The sequence below is a fragment of the Artibeus jamaicensis genome, unplaced genomic scaffold (genome assembly GCF_021234435.1).
Source record: "Artibeus jamaicensis isolate MK-2021 breed Jamaican fruit bat unplaced genomic scaffold, CSHL_Jam_final contig_1571, whole genome shotgun sequence".
Taxonomy (NCBI): domain Eukaryota; kingdom Metazoa; phylum Chordata; class Mammalia; order Chiroptera; family Phyllostomidae; genus Artibeus; species Artibeus jamaicensis.
This window is the reverse complement of record NW_026521305.1, coordinates 18,704-35,603: the sequence shown is the minus strand read 5'-3', so window position 1 is coordinate 35,603 and position 16,900 is coordinate 18,704. Positions and strand designations below refer to the sequence as shown.

The window sequence follows — 16,900 nt, the reverse complement described above, 5'->3', positions numbered from 1 at the left end:
TACCTTCTTAACATTTCATAGGCAATACAATGTATTTACTCAAAACACCTCTTGGTTCTAATTTTCCTTTGCAGGATATACAAGGTCTGCTTTCAGGCTGATAGAGGAAACACAGTTATAATCTCGATATTTTTAATGTTCAACTATAGACTGAACATTTAGCCATCATCAAATACAATACTTGAATTTTAAAAGAAATTTGAAAAATGCTTATCATTTTTGGATACTTACGTCTCTTTCTGCTTTATCATTTTCACACTGATTCATCCTTTCTTTTAAATGATTGCACTCACTGATTAACTCCTTATTTCTTTCATTCAGCATAAGAGCTTGTTTTTTACTTTCGGCTTGAAATATTTTTATGATATCCTGAAACTGATCCTGAATGTTAATTACTGTCTTTTCTTTACTGTCAGCTTTATTGTGAGCATCATCCAGCTGCTGTCGCAGCAACACATTTTCGCTCTGTAGTTGAGATAGCCTCTCCTCTAAGGAGCCCTGTTTTCCAATGTATTTACTCACTTTACCCTGTTCCTTTTGATACATATGTTCGATTTCCTTCTTTTGACACTGTGTTTGGCTTAGATCTCTCTGTACACCCTCTAAAACCAAAGTCCTTTCTCTGAGAGCATCTCTTGTGTGATGAAGCTCGATCTCTAGGCTATTGAATTTACTTTCAGCTTTAGAAAGTTGTTGAGAAAGAATCTCGTTTCTGTCTTCCAGGTCAGACATGTCACAATTCATTTTGTCCCGTAAACGAAACCATTCATCTCTTGTTCTCTGGAAATCATGTTGCAGGTCTCTTTTTGATGCCTCACTTTGCTCATGGTCCTGTACAGCAGCAGCCAGTCTCGACCGGTATGATTCAATTTCTGTTTCCAGTCTCTCTTTGTTTTGTTGTTCAGTCTCCAGTTTAGACTTCAGTATTGTATTCTCCGCTGTCAGAACATTAAGCTGCCCATTATATTGGGATACTGTTTTTGTAAATTCTTCCTCATTTAGTTGTATTGTCTTTTGAAGAAGGTCATTATCTTCTTTGACAACTGCAATGTCCTCAAAATATTTTTTTTCCATTTCCTGGTTCTGATTTTTAATTGCATCTATCTCCAGTCTTAGTGTGGCAATTTCATCCTGTAACATATGGTTTTCATGCAACAGATTTTTTTCTTTTTCATAATTATCAGAAACATAAGAAAAATAAAGGAGACATGCAGCTAACACTCATTGAAATGACATATCATGATGTCTTCTGAAATTGAAGAGTAACATACATGTTTACATAATTAAAAGGTTACAACAAGTATATATCCCCCTGGAAAAAAGAGTTGGAGCCAAACCTCCAAATCTGTATAAGTGTAAATTCCCCAAAGTTCAGAAATTTAATATAAAATGATGAATCCATGAAATCAAAAAAGGAATCATGAGAGAAATACTAAAAATCTCTAAATTACAAAAAGGAATTACCCAGAAGGCATAAAAGATCAATAAATTTGACTACACTTAAAGACTGAATGTACAGTCTGAACACACAGCTACCCCAGAGTTAAGAGTATTAACACTGCACATATTTGAATGGATTACATTTCCCAATTATTTTTTCCTGAGAATATTCCATACATATTCTACTTATAATTTTATACTTATAAACACTACATTTACTAAAACCCGATAATCTAGGCACTGTCCTAAGCACTTCTTTATACATGAACTCTTTTGGTTATCACAATTTGGAATGGAGAGGTTAAACAAAAGAAGCCTTGTATTTCAAAACACTAAAGGCATATAAGGCAAAATTTGCAGAGCTATACTTTGAAAATCGTGAGATTACTTGCTGCTGCAATAACTTTTATTTCCTCTTCACAATGTTTAAAGTAGTAATAACTGTGAAATGGGAGAAAAATATGCTGAATTGCTTTACTAGGGAGAAAATACTTATCAATAAATTATCACTAAGTGTATGAGGGGGGACCTCAACATGGAATTTATTTATAAGAAATTGTATCTCTATGCTCATATGTTTAAACTTCAGTCACCTTCAAAGAACTCTTCATTTGATGCAATACACCTATCAGGACACTTTTTCTGCTGCTCAGTACAGTTTTTGAACTTGCCGATTTTGATGTCTTTTAGTGCTTCTGCCATTTTTTGTTTCACCTCTTCCATACCCGTAAAACGTTTCCCTTTGATGATTTTTTTTTCATCCGGGAAAACAAAAAAAGTCACTCAGAGTGAGATCAGGTGAATAGGAAGGGTGGGGCACAGGGGTCATGCCTTTTTTGGTCAAAAACTGCTGAAAACAGTGTGGTGTGGGCAGGCGCATTCATAAATCACCCATCACGAAATGGGAAAATACGTTGAAAGAGCCTTCAAAAAAATTTCCTAAAGCTGAACATAGCCTCTCACAGCCACACCAGGTGGTACACTGATACAGATGGGTTCCTAGAACACTCACCTAGCAGGGAAGCCTGTACTGCAAGGAGCCCCTTCTCCAGAAGATAATTCTGGGGTTTTTGTTTGTTTGTTTCTCATGGTACATTATGGCATATCACTGTTTCCAAAAGCTCCTTGTTCTAAAATGGGATACTACTTGGAGAAAACTGTTTCTTTTCTCAAAAGTAGGAGAATGGTATCTAAAATACGGTCTCTGAACTGGCTATACTTTTCCTCCTTACTATCAACAGAAGTGAAAATTAACCTCTCTTTCAATATATCAAGGGAATGAAACCAATTCTAAAACCTGGAATATCTGTCATTAATAGCAATGTTTTTAAGATCATGGAAAGCTCATCGGTCTTATAGAAAATATTAGAAGCCTCTCTCTGCATGAGGCCGTAGTGAAAGTCACTCCTTCAGTGTGGGAGACAAATGGACTTGAATTAAGAATATCATTTTAACCAGCAGGCCAAAAATGCTGCCCGACTTAGAAATTCAGCTTATAGTCTGAATATATAGAGCTCCACGGTAAGAGTTTTCACTCTGCATGTATTTGGGTGGATTAAATGTCCTATAATTGTTTTCCTAGAACATTTCTTAAATATTCAACTTTTCTAATACTCTCACGGTCAGTTTTAATAATTACATGTATTAATAAATGACCATGTAGGCATTGTGCTAAGAACTCCTATATACATCAATGAACTCTCTGAGTTACACAATGTGGAATAGAGAGGTTAAAAACATAAACTCAGGATTCTGTGTGTGTGTGTGTGTGTGTACATCACACACACAGATATTTTAAAAATACTCTCTATTTTCCATTTGTACAGTATTGGGTTTTTAAATACATACACAAATACATACACAAGAGTATTTGCAATCGACTAAGCAAAATACCTCAGAATTTATTTTGTCATGAGCTGTCTGTATCTCCTTTTGTTTGCAAAGGTGACTGGTCAAAATTTCCTCTTGCAATGTTCTGGCATTCTGTTCTCGAGAAAGTTGCCTTTGAATGTCATTTCGCTCTTCTATAACCTAGAGACACACTTCATTATGTTTTTGGTCTCACAGCATTAAGAGAAGAAGTCATAAGCTTATGAGAAGAACCTTAAAAACACTGTTAAAAGGGGGTAGCCTTTTTAAACACAAGGATCCTGTCTTCCATGAAAAACTCAAATCTTAATTTAAATCACAGCTAAATCTGTCAAACAGCAAAAACATAGTACTGTGAAATAAAATTTTTTTAAAATGACATTTGACTACTTCCATGATGGTCTCAAGACAAATAAATGTATGTTAACATTTCAAAAAGTGAAAATTAATATTTATGTTAATGGATAAGCTGAATTTACCTTCTATTTCTTTATAGCATTTATTAGATGCCAAGAATTGCAATAAATTTATAATTTTAATTATATATTATAGTTCACATTTTGAATGGGATAACATTAAATCAAAAGGATGTTATAAATATAAACATAAAACATTGTAACAAATGAAAAATTTCTGGAATTCCAAGATGGCTACAGAGTAGGTAGAAGCTGCACCCCTGCTTCTGACCCAAACCACACTTACAGCTAAATTACAGAGCAATCAACCTGAACAACCAACTGAAGGCTAGCTGACCTGAAATATTATAACTGAGGATTTCCAGAAGAAGCCACATAAGAACTGCTAAGAAGGACAAAGGCGGGGTAAGGCAGAGTGTCCCCCCACCTCACCTCCTTGCACTCAGGGGTGGAGTTGGTTGAGAAGCTTCAGGGATATTGCGGCTGCAAAACTCCCTCCCCTTTGGAGCAAGGGGCCTCAACCCCACACAGTAACCCCCAATCCAGAGCAACAGAGATGGGAAGAGGGGCCCGTGTAGCACCTGGCAGTGAAAATCAGTGCGGATGCATTCAGTCAGCCTGGGAGAGTCAGACTGCCCTCGCCCAGGGAAGAGCACTCCTGTTATTAAGCACCAGCCTGGGGAGTTGTGCTCTAGTCTCCAACTGCTGGTGAGGCCATAGATGGGGCCTGTGGAGGGGTCCCCTCTTAAGGGGACCTCCTTTTTTTCTGGGGAGGCTTTTGCTGAAGACTCAGACAGTGACTAAACTGTGTGTCTTGAGAAAGAGGGTCAGTCTCCTTCACCTCCAATGCACAGCTGGTACCCCTCCTCCGACCTTCTGAGGCACTCAGCCTTCCCAATCCCGCTGAGTTCTGCAGTGCATGGGAACCATGCAGAGCTGGGACTTTCAGCCCTGCCAAGACCTGCCACATGGAGAGACTGGAGTGCTGGGGAGGATGACCATAAGTCTGGTCCTGATTGGTTCGAGGTCCAGGGGACCAGGGAGCCATGCAGAACTGGGAGTTTTGGACTGTGTCTCTTGGGGAGGCTTCTGGCTGGGAGCCAGAGGTGCAAGTGCTGAACTATGTGGCTACATTGCAGGGAGGCAAATACAAACTCCCCTGAGAGTTCAGCTCATCCTACCCTGAATAAAGAACTGCCCACCTCCCTCCTACAGGCTTGCAGGTACCACTCCCAATAGGAGACTCTTTGGATCAGCCCTGCTAATTCCTGGATAGGCCTGCTGGGTGCAGGTCCATAGAGGGAAGGCAGAGCAGCTCAGAGTGGGGACATTCAAAGTGTGTGACCCTTGGAGGCTACTGACTGAACCAAGACAAAGTGCTTAGCTCCCTCCAGCAGGCTGGGCTGACATCATCCCTAACAGCAGACTCTTTTGATCTATGCCCCTGAGCCCAGCATGGTTGAGTTTACTCCTGCAGAGGGAACAGCTGGCCGCACTGAACCTGAACCTGCAGTCAGTTCCCCTACAGGGAACTAGAGTTAGAGACTCTGACAGAGACTGAGGGGTGTGGCTTTGAAGTATAGGTCACTTTCCCCTCGTTGAGTGCCTGACTATCTGACCTTCAAGTAGAAGATCCACTAGCCCTGTCCTCCCCTCCCTGGTTGCCCCGCCCTACCAAGCTCTCAACCTGAGAAAGGGGCTGTAGATCATGACTAGCCTGATTTCTTTGGAAGGCTCTGGAGCTAGACCTGGGCAACCATAGGGAAGGCAGAGTAGCTAACAGGTGGAGGCAGAGCTCAGGGAGCCTTAGTCTGTTTAGATCTGTCCCCAACCCTAAGCTGGAGGAAGCTGACCCTTTTACACAGATTGGCCCCTTCCATGCACACTCAGGTCCAGTAGATGGAGGCACAAACAGTGAACACTGTGTTAGCTACAAGCAGGTAGCCCCAAACCAGTTACACACAATGTCTGACAGCGACCTGGACCTGAATTCCATCCAAATGGATCCAGAACCAACACAACCAGTGATGGGCTATAGACCACACCAGAGCTCAACACAACTAGCCAAACAAGCAGCATACCCAAAGGGGGCTTCCGGCAGGCACCCAATTCTGCCAGGAACAACTCTGCCTCAGGGGCAGCCCCTGCACAGCACCTCATACACAGTGACTGAGGTTTAGCCTTACAGTCACCGGGCCTTAAGAATTAACTCCATCCACTGAACTGTAAAATGAGAGGAAAAGAGTACAATAAGTAACTGAGCAGAGCATGAAAAACAAGAGAGAAATAAGAGAAATGAGGAATGTCTAAGAAATCTCTGTGACAACAGCAAGCATAACAACATCCACATCAAAGAAATACCAGAAGAAGAAGAGAGTGTAAGCAAGAAAGAGAACCTGTTTGAAGAAATAATGGGAGAAAACGTCCCTAACCTAGTGAAGCAAAGAGCCACACATTTTAGAAAGCACAGAGAGTCTCAATCAGGATGAATCCAAAGAGACCCATAAAAAGACACATCATAATTAAAATGACAAATGTTAAAAACAGAGAATCTTAAAGGCAGCGAGAGACAGTAAGCCATAAGGGAGTTCCCATAAGGCTGTCAGCTGATTTCTCAACAGAAACACTTTAGGCCAGAAGAAATTGCAATAAAGTATTCAAAGGAGAAAAAGCAATGACCTGTAACCAAGATAAGGCTACCCAGCAAGGCTCTCATTTAAAATGAAAGGAGTGCCTCAGTCAATGTGGCTCAGCTGGTTGGGCATTGTACCCAAAATGGGAAGATCCCTGGTTTGATTCCTAGTCTGAGCGCATCCCTCAGTTGTGGGTTCAGTCCCCAGCCACAGTACATAGAGGAGGCAGCCAGTTGATGTTTCTCTCTCATATCCGCATTTCTATCCTCTCCTTATTCCTTTCTTCCCCTTTCTCTATAATCAAAAATAAATAAAATTGAAGGTAAAATAAAGAGCTTCCATGACAAAAATGGCTATAGGAATTCATTACCACCAAACCAGTATTTCAAGAAATGTTAAAGGGACTGCTTTAAAAAGAAGAAGAAATAGAGAGATAGAGGAACATAAATAAGACCCAACTTAAAAAAAGACATACACATGCTGAAAGTGAAGAAATAAAAAAACAGATTCCATGCAAATGTAAACAAAACAAAAAAAGAAGGTTGGGGTAGCAATAATTGTATCTGACAAAAGAGACTTCAAAATAAAGCCCATAACAAGAAACAAAGAAAGTCACTACATAATACTAGCGTGGCAAATCCAACAAGGGTATAAGCCTTGTAAAATTTTATAACACCCAATACAGAAGTACCTAAATATATAAAAAAAACCTTGGTGGACTTTAAGGGAGAGCTCACCATCAGTACAGTCATAGTAGGGGATATTAACACACCACTGTCATCAATGGCTAGACCCACCAGATGAAAAATCAACAAGGAAATGGCAACATCAAATATTACACTAGACTGGATGGATTTAACTGATAGGTACAGAACACTTCATCCCAAAGCAGTAGAACATACATTCTTTTCAAGTGCACATGGAATATTCTCAAAGACCACGTCTTAACAAATTCAAGAAGACTGAAATCATACCAATCATCTTCTTGGATCCCAATGACATGAAACTACAAATCAACTATAGTAACAAAACTAAGAACATTCAAACACATGTTAGATAATGAATGGATTAACAATGAGATCAAAGAAACCAAAAATTGCCTGGAAACAAATAAAAATGAACACATGATAACCCCAAATCTGTGGGACACAGTGCAAGTGCTGAAAGAAAAGTTCATAGCATTACAGGCCTATCTCAAAAAGCATGAAAACAGGGGGACAGTGACCAGAGGGGAGAGGAGAGGGAATTTAAGGGGAAAAAATGGGAGGGACTTAGAGGAACAAGTATAAAGGACACAGGGACAATAACTAAGGGGGGTGGAAATGGGAGGGAGGTGGGGTGCATGGGGGAGGGGTGGGCTGGGATGGGAGAAATAAACAGAAAACTGTACTTGAAAAATAACTAAATGAAAATTTTTCAAAAAGCATGAAAAACCTAGAACAATCTAACCCTACACTTAAAAAAACAGAAAAAGAACAACAAACAAAGTCCAGAGGAAGTTGAAGGAAGGAAAAAATAAATATGAGAGTCTAAATAAATTATCAGATTTTAAAAAGTACAAAGTATCAATAAATTCAAGAACTGGGCCTTTGCAAAGATAAACAAGATTGACAAACCTTTAGCCAGACTCATCAAGAAAGGAAAAAAGAGGACCCAAATAAATGAAATCAGAAATGGAAGAGGAGAAATAACAACTGACACCAGAGAAATACAAAGGATTGTAAGAAAATATTATAAACGACTATATGCCAAAGAACTGGACAGCCTGGTTGTAATGGATACATTTCTAGAAATAAACAATCTTCTAAAATTATGTAAGGGAGAGTCAGAGAATCTGAAAAGACAGATTACACCTACTGAAATTGAAGTGGTAATAAAAAAATTCCCGGCAAACAAATGTCCTGGACTGGATGGCTTCAAAGGTGAATTTTATCAAACATTCCAAGAAGAACTAACAACTCTCCTCAAACTATTGCAAAAAATTCAAGACAAGGGAAGACACCCAAGCTCATTTTATGAGGCCAGCATTACCCTTTTCCAAAACCAGATAAAGACACCAGAATTATAGGCCAATATGCCTGATGAACATAGCAGCTAAAATTCTCAATAAAATATTAGCAAACCAAATCCAGTAACACATTAGAGATATCATACACCATTATCAAGTGGGATTTATCTCAGGGATACAACGTTGATACAATATTCACAAATTGATATATGTGATATATCACATAAATGAAAGACAAAAATCACATGATCATATCAACACATTCAGAAAAAGCATTTGATACAAACCCACAGCTAACATCATCCTCAAGGGACAAAAACTAAGAGCACTTCCCCCTTATGATCAGGAACAAGACAGGGATGTCTGCCTTCACCACTCTAAATAAACATAGAACTGCCAGTCCTAGCCATAGCAATCGGACAAGAAGTAGAAATGAAAGGCATTCAAATTGGAAAGGAGGAAGCAAAACTGCATTTATTCTCAGATGACATGATGTAGTACATAGAAAACTCCAAACACTCAACCAAAAAAATTATTAGATCTAACAAATAAATTTTGGAAAGTAGCAGGAAACAAAATTAGCATTCGGAAGTCTGTGGCATTTTTATATACCAATAATAAACTATCAGAAAGAGAAACTAAGAAAACAATTCCATTTACTGCTGCAACAACAACAACAACAAAATAAGGTACCAGGAATAAATTTAACCAAGGAGGTAAAAGACCTGTACTCAGAAAACTATAGGACATTGAAGAAAAAACCGAAGAAGATACAAATAAGTGGAAGCATATATCTTGTCCATGGGCTAGAAGAATTAACATTATTAAAATGTCCAGTACTTGGTATTGCACATTTTAATTGCCAATATGCAATACCCAAAGCAATCTATAGCTTCAAGGCAATTTCTATTAAAATACCATGGCATATTTCACAGAGCCAGAACTAATATTCTAAAAATTTATATGGAACTTAAAAAGACCTCCAAGTTTCATTAATCTACAGAAAGTACAACAAAGTTGGAGGTATCACAGTACATGATATCACACTATACCACAAGGCCACCGTATTCAAAACAGTCTGGTACTGGCATGAGAATAGGCACATAGATCAATGGAACAGAACAGAGAGCCCAGAAATAAATCTATGCTGTTGTAGTCATAGAATATTTGACAATGGTGGCAAAAGCATACAATGCAGTAAAGACAGTCTTTTCAATAAATGGTGTTGAGAAAGTTGGACAGGTACATGCAAAAAATGAAACTAGATCGCCAATTTACACCGCACACAAGAATAAACTCAAAATGAATACAAGACTTAAATGTAACTCATGAAACCATAAAAGTCTTAACACAGGCAGTAAAATTTCAGACATCTCTCATAAGCAACATTTTTGGTGCTATATCTTCTAAGGCAATGGAAATTAAAGAAAAATAAACAAATGGGACTATGTCAAACTAAAAAGCTTCTGCACAGCAAAAGAAACTGTCAACAAAATGAAAAGGGAAAACTAATGTATGGGACAATATATTTGCTGATGATACATCTGATAAGGGGTTAATATCTAAAATACATAAAGAACTTCCACAACTTATCACCAGGAAGACAAACAACCCAATTAAAAAATGGGCAAAGGATCTGAATAGAAACTTCTACAAGGAGGACATACAGCCAACTGACATACGAAAAAATGCTCGATATCACTAATCGCCAGAAAAACACAAATTAAAACCACAATGAGATATCATCTGTCAGATGACTATCAGAATGTCAGAATGACTATCATCAATAAATCATCAAACAACAAGTGCTGCTCAGGATCTGGAGGAAAGGGAACCCTCATGCACTTTGGTGGGAATGCAGACTGGTGCAGCCATTGTGGAAAACAGTATTGAGTTTCCACAAAAAATTTTAAATGGCACTACCTTTTGACCCAGCAATCCCACTTCTGAGAATATATCCCCCCACTAAAAAACCCCCCTGAAACACTGATTTGAAAGAACATATGCACCTCCATGTTCGTTGCAGCATTATTTACAATAGCTAAGATTTGGAAACAGCCTAAGTGCCCATTAATTGATGAGTGGAACATTTACACAATGGAATACTATTTGGCCATAAAAAAGGAGAAAATCTTACCTTTGTGACAGCAAGGAAAGACCTAGAGATTATTACACTAAGTGAAAAAAGCCAGTCAGAGAAAGGCAAGTACCATATTATTTCAGTTACATGTGGAATCTAATGAGCAAAATAAACTGACGAGGAAAATAGAAACAGAGGCATGGATACATGGAACAGACTTACAGTTGTCAGATCAGAGGAAAGATGGGAAAGACTGGATGAAAGGAGCTGAAGGGATTAGCCAAAGAACATACATGCATGACCCATGGACACAGACAAGAGTGTGGTGATGGCCTGAGCAAAGGAGGGGATGGCAAGGGCTGGGTTAACATGGGCAAAGTGTGGGTAAATGTGACACCTGTAATAGTGTCAACAATAAAAACAAAGAAATAAAAAGTACAAATTAGTCACAAAATGTCATGGTGATGTAAAGTAGAGCACAGGGAATATAGTAAAAAATATCATACACAGTGTACATTGCCAGGTGGGAACTTGAAATATTGGAGGAGCACTTTCTAAAGTATATGATTGTCTAACCACTATGCTCTACACCTGAAACTAATACAAAATAATACTGAATTTAAACAATAACAGATTTTTTAAAAAAAGGCAAAGCTCTGTCTCCCCAAAGAGAAGCTCAGCCATTGCTTAGACACACACACACACAGAAAGAGAAATAAGACATTTTTACAAAAGATAAATTTACCTGATTTAAATTCTTTTTTACAATCTTCAAGTCCATGTCTAGTGTTCTAAGAGTGGTTTCGAGTTGTTGGTTCATTTCAACTACTTTTATATATTGCTCCTCTTTTTTTCTTAACTGCTCCCTTATTTTGTCATATAACACATCCATATTTCTTCTCTTCTCTTTTTCTTCTTTTAATGTAAACCTGCGGTTAAATATACTTATCTTAAAATTCAATTCATTGGAAAATTAAACGTTCATTTTATGATCTGGTTCCACATATGTTGATTTATTATGCTAATGAAATTCTCATGTTTTTGAATATTTTTTCTTTGCTAGGTCTCATGTTTTTATTTCTCACTTTAATCTGTTCATATATATATATATAATCTTTATATATATCTTTATATACATATCTGAGGTGCAGCAATGAAAAAACTTTGTATGCTTTAGTCAATAGTAATGTGATAAATACTGCAGAAAAACAGTTCTGAAATTATTCAGTAAAGGCAGACTTGAAATTACCCTTTTTTGCACAATCATAATTATTCCTCCATTAGGACATCACATCATTTAGGTACTAATTAGAAAGAGAAGTAGTTGTTTACAAACAGGTTTATAAATTCACTAGAAATAAAATTCCAGCTTCATAGAATATCACAGGTACCCCTAAAAGTGATTTGCATGCACGACAGCATCTGCAGGACCGTTTCACACAAGCCGTATCTGCTGGCCGCCGTGATCCAAGACCAGTCTGGGGAGTCTGGTATCTGCTGTTCTACACTTCTTATGTTTCTTCCTTCGTAACCTTTTAAACGTATCTTTTTCACTACTATCTATTTTATAAATCACTTTAAAATCCCTTTGGAATGAGACAGAATATTAATTAAATCAACAATAGAAAGTAATATGTGCTTTCAGTTCAGAACTTTTAGTTAGTTTTATCTATGTGTAAGAAAGGTGCTGAATAAACCAATCAGCCACCACTTCCATCCCAGACATATTAAAACTAAAACTGTATTAGTTGTTTAAACATTATTTTCTGTATTGGGAAAAATGACCATTTCCTACTCTGTTAGTGGGATGTTAACTGATATGAACTATTTTGTAACATAATTTAGGGATATGAACCAAACATCCTTTTTTAAAGTGCTTACATTTAACCAAATAACACTCTATTAAAGAATTCATTCAGAGTACATAATCAAAATGAAGAAATTGACTTATATAATAGACATTTCTGGCAGGATAAATCATAATAAACAATTATGAAAAACTACCAAAATTCAATTTGTTAAATAAACAATGAGGTTTCCATTTGGCGGACTTCTATATGGTCATTCAAATGATGATTTGAAAAATATACATTAACTTACTACTAGAAGTATGCACTGTTAAAAACTGTTATATTACTCCAAAAATGTCATACTCCACAATAGTAAAGAAATATTCTTCCCTGTAAAATCTTAGATGGTAATAAGGCAATTCAATTTTTTCCTGCATATACAAAGTATGTAAAAATAGAAGTATTTAAATACTTCTTTAAAAACAAATTACTCAATACCTCAAGTTGCAGAGTTCTTGTTCCCATTTCACTTTTTGATGCTCTAACTGTGATTTCATTTCTTTTGTTTCTGATAGCTCCTTTTGTAGTTCGCTATTCTTATTTTCCATTTTTTTAATTTTTCCTGTAAGTATTTCACAGTGATTTTTCTTAAGTTCTATTAATCTTTCATAGGAAAGAAGTGCATCTTGGATTTTCAGTAAGCTAACAGGATCTGCATCAGAAAGAAAACAAAAATAGAAAAAGATGAATACTTTTTGTGTATAAAGACTGTGCATTTTCACACTCATTCATACATTGAAAAAATATATATCGAATATATATGTGGAAGACATTATAGTAAGCTTGGCAAATAAAGCAGACAAGATCCCTGGCTCTTTAAAGTCTGTTAGAGGAAAAAGACAAATTAAATAACAATTATAAATTCAGGTAGATACTCTAAGCAAAAGAGTTATATGATCACGTAATAGAACTCAATCTCGACTGGGCCCAAGGAAGATTTCCCTGAAGATGGCTACAGTGACAAATGCAAGATGAGCAGGAGGAAGTTGGACAAAGGAGGAAGGAGAGCACTGTGGACTCTCTACAGCATGTGCTAAAGTTCTATGCAATCTGCATAGAGGGAGTAGTAGGTACTGATCTAACTTCCTACCTGAAATAAGCAAAAACAAAACAGAAGAAATACATTTAAAAATTATTTTCAAGACCACAAACTTCAGGCAGTGAAGGGCAATGATTCCTGAAACAAATGAAGTGAGTCTAACGAATGTTCCAGCTTACTGCCTTTAGAGAACTTCCAGGCAGCAACACAGGGAGAAGGAACTGAGGTAGAGTCCACCAGACTCATTGAGGTGATGAAACTAAGGGTCTGGAGAGACTAAGGTGGGCAGAGATCACAGGTTGGAACCCTTGAGCAGAGGGAACAGAACAGAAAAAATCCTGGAGGTAGGTCTGCAGAGCATACTGGGCTGAGTAATGAACAGTGCAGACATGGGGGAAAATCACCACAGACCAGGGAAAACAAACATTGCAAAGAGTAGAGGAAGCAGGACCTGGTGCTCACACAGCACAATGGTATCTATTCCCATTAGCCAGGCTGAAAAAACCCATAAGTCACAGGCTAATGAACAGAGTAGGCAGAAAGGTCTTGCCTCAGCAGTGGAGAGTAATTTGCCCTTGGCAGAGCACTGCTCTGGTTTCATCTAATATCATAAGAGCAAGACCAGAAAGGATCAAACTGTCTATAAGGAACTTAACTAAATTACAAATAAAGCTCAAAAGGATGAGTAGAGGCATGAAAGCTATTTTTGAAAAAAAAAATGAATTGCACTATAAAGATGAAAATTACAAATAATGTCTAACATGGAAAATGCCCTAGTTGGGAATAATTGCATATTAGACATCACAAAATACAAGGTTAGTACATTCTAATTAGTGAATTGTGAGAAAACTTAAATGGCTAATGTATAATCCCCCAAAAAGGAGAAGAAACAGACAGAAAATATTTGAAGAAACAATGACCATGCACTTTTTAAAATCAATGAAAAATATAATCCCACAGATCTAGGACAGATCTGGCTAATAGGGAAGAAGTGGAAGTAAATTATTATAATTTTCTTAGATTGTATATGATATACTGTAATATTACTTAAAGGTAGATTGTGATCATTGAAGGTCATTTATCACAAAACAACCCTAAACCAAGCACTAAAATAGCAAGAGTGATGCAAATAAGCCAAAAACAGAAATACAAATAAATAATAAAAATTAATTGATTAATATAAAAGAAGACAGAAAGAGATGAAAACAGGAACGAAGAACAGATGGGACAAAAAGAAATCAAACAGCATGAATGGCAGATTCAAACCTACTATATTCATAATCACATTAAACAAAAACTGTCTAGAAACCTCAGATAAAAGACAGATCGTCCAACTGGATAAAAAACCAAGACCCAACTACATTCCATCTGTAAGAAATGCACTTTAAACTAGTAGACACAATTTTTTTTTAAAAGCACAGAAATAAGATGTAAGACACTAACACCAGACAAAAGAAGGCTGAAGTAAGTGGCTATCTTAACACCAAAGTAGATTTCAGAGCAAAAAATAATATCAGGGATTAGTAAGATCAATGAATAATGATAAATTAATAAGGAACAGAATAATCCTAAATGATCATGTACTTAACAGTTTCAAGATACATGAAGTAAAAATTGATAGAACTGCAAAGAAAAATAGACAAATATACAATTACATTCTGAGATTTTATATTTTTAAATATATTTCATTGATTATAACATTACAGTTGTCTCATTTCCCCCTTCATTCCCCTCCACCCTGCACACCCCCTCCCCCACCATTCCCCCCGCTTTAGTTTATGACCACGTGTCTCAAGTTCTTTATATTCTATATTTCCCCTACTATTCTTACACTCCCCGTATTTTCTACCTACCGTCTATTCTACTTATTTTCTGTACCTTCTCCCCTCTTCTCCTTCTCCCACTCCCCTGTTGCTAACCCTGCATGTGATCTTCATTTCTATGGTTCTGCTCCTGATCTAGCTGTCCTCTTAGTTTGCTTTTGTTTTAGGCGTGGCTGTTAATAACTGTGAGTTTGCTGTCCTTTCACTGTTCATCTTTTTTATCTTCTTTTTCTTAGGTAAGTCCCTTTAACATTTCATATAATAAGGGCTTGGTGATGATGAACTCCTTGAATTTGATCTTATCTGAGAAGCACTTTATCTGCCCTTTCATTCTAAATGAAAGCTTTGCTGGATAGAGCAATCTTGGATGTAGGTCTTTGGATTTCATGACTTGGAATACTTCTTCCCAGCCCCTTCTTGTCTGTAAGGTCTCTTTTGAGAAATCAGCTGACTGATGGGAACTCCTTTGTAGGTGACTGTCCCCTTATCTCTTGCTGCTTCTAGAATTCTCTCCTTCATTTGAATCTTGGCTAATGTAATGATGTGCCTTGGTGTGTTCCTTCTTGGGTCCAACTTCTTTGGGATTCTCTGAGCTTCCTGGATTTCCTGGAAGTCTATTTCCTTTGCCAGATTGGGGAAGTTCTCCTTCATTATTTGTTCAAATAAGGTTTCCACTCGTGACTGTTCCTCTTCCCCTTCTGGTACTCCTATAATTCAGATGTTGGAATGTTTAAAGATGTCCTGAAGGTTCCTAAGTCTCTCCTCACTTTTTTTAATTTTTGTTTCTTCATCCTTTTCTGTTTGGTCATTTTTTTCTTTCTTCTGGTCCACTCTCTTGATTTGAGTCCCAGTTTCCTTTCCATTAGTATTTGTTTCCTGTTCATTTCTCTTCATTTTAGTTTAGCCTTCATTTGTTCCTCTAATTTGTGACTATAATCAACCAGTTCTGTGAGCATCCTGATCACCAGTGTTTTGAACTGTGCATCTGAAAGTATGGCTATTTCTTCGTTGCTTAGAGTTATGGGCTCTGGGGCTTTGAGTTCTTCTTGAGCCATATTTTGGTCTGTTTGCACCTGTAACATAAGAGGAGCAGAGCCTTAGGTGTTCACCAGGGTGGGTCAACGCATTCGCTGGTTTGTGATGCTTTATGTGGACGCGGGGTCAGAGAGGGAGCAATAGGGATCCCCTCTGCTGCTTCCGGCTGCGGGGTCCTGCGAGGTCCGTCTCACTGCTTGCTCCTTCACTGGTTTATTTGTGTGCAAATGTGTGACTGTGGTCAGCCCTCAGTGGGTCTGACCGCTACTCTACACCTGGGATCTCCCCATGGCTGCCAGTACGTCTGGGTCGCGCACCTGGGTCTGGTGGATCTTTCCTGCTTGACCCCACTCTACTTCTGGCTCTGCCTCTCTTACCGGTTTGGCTACAGGGTTCATTGTTGTCAGACTTCCATATAGTTCAATATTCTGTGGTTTGGCTGCTTTTTTGTCGCTATAACTTTGTTGTTTTTAAACTTGGTTGTGTGAGAAGGCACAGCGTGTCCACCTACGCCTCCATCTTGGTGGAAGTCCCATTCTGAGATTTTAATACCACTCACTCAATAAAGATAGAACAAGTGGGCAGAAAATTATCCAGGTTATAACAGACTCCTCTTTTCAAGTACCTATGAAACACCAAAAAAGACTACATTCTGGGTCATAAAATACATCTTAATAAAGAGTCAGTGAAAAGGATTTAAGTCATAT

At 37.7% G+C, this 16,900-nt stretch overlaps 1 protein-coding gene across 1 annotated transcript in view; it reads right to left on the bottom strand.

Annotated features, from left to right (window-relative positions):
* The window catches only part of LOC119054210 (ankyrin repeat domain-containing protein 26-like), a 55,201-nt gene that overhangs the window by 26,606 nt on the left and 11,695 nt on the right, over positions 1-16,900 (bottom strand). Inside the window, 4 exon segments of the mRNA XM_053669371.1 lie at positions 232-1,131; positions 3,334-3,471; positions 11,192-11,375; positions 12,735-12,948. Of these exon segments, the coding sequence (XP_053525346.1) occupies positions 232-1,131; positions 3,334-3,471; positions 11,192-11,375; positions 12,735-12,948 (1,436 nt within the window).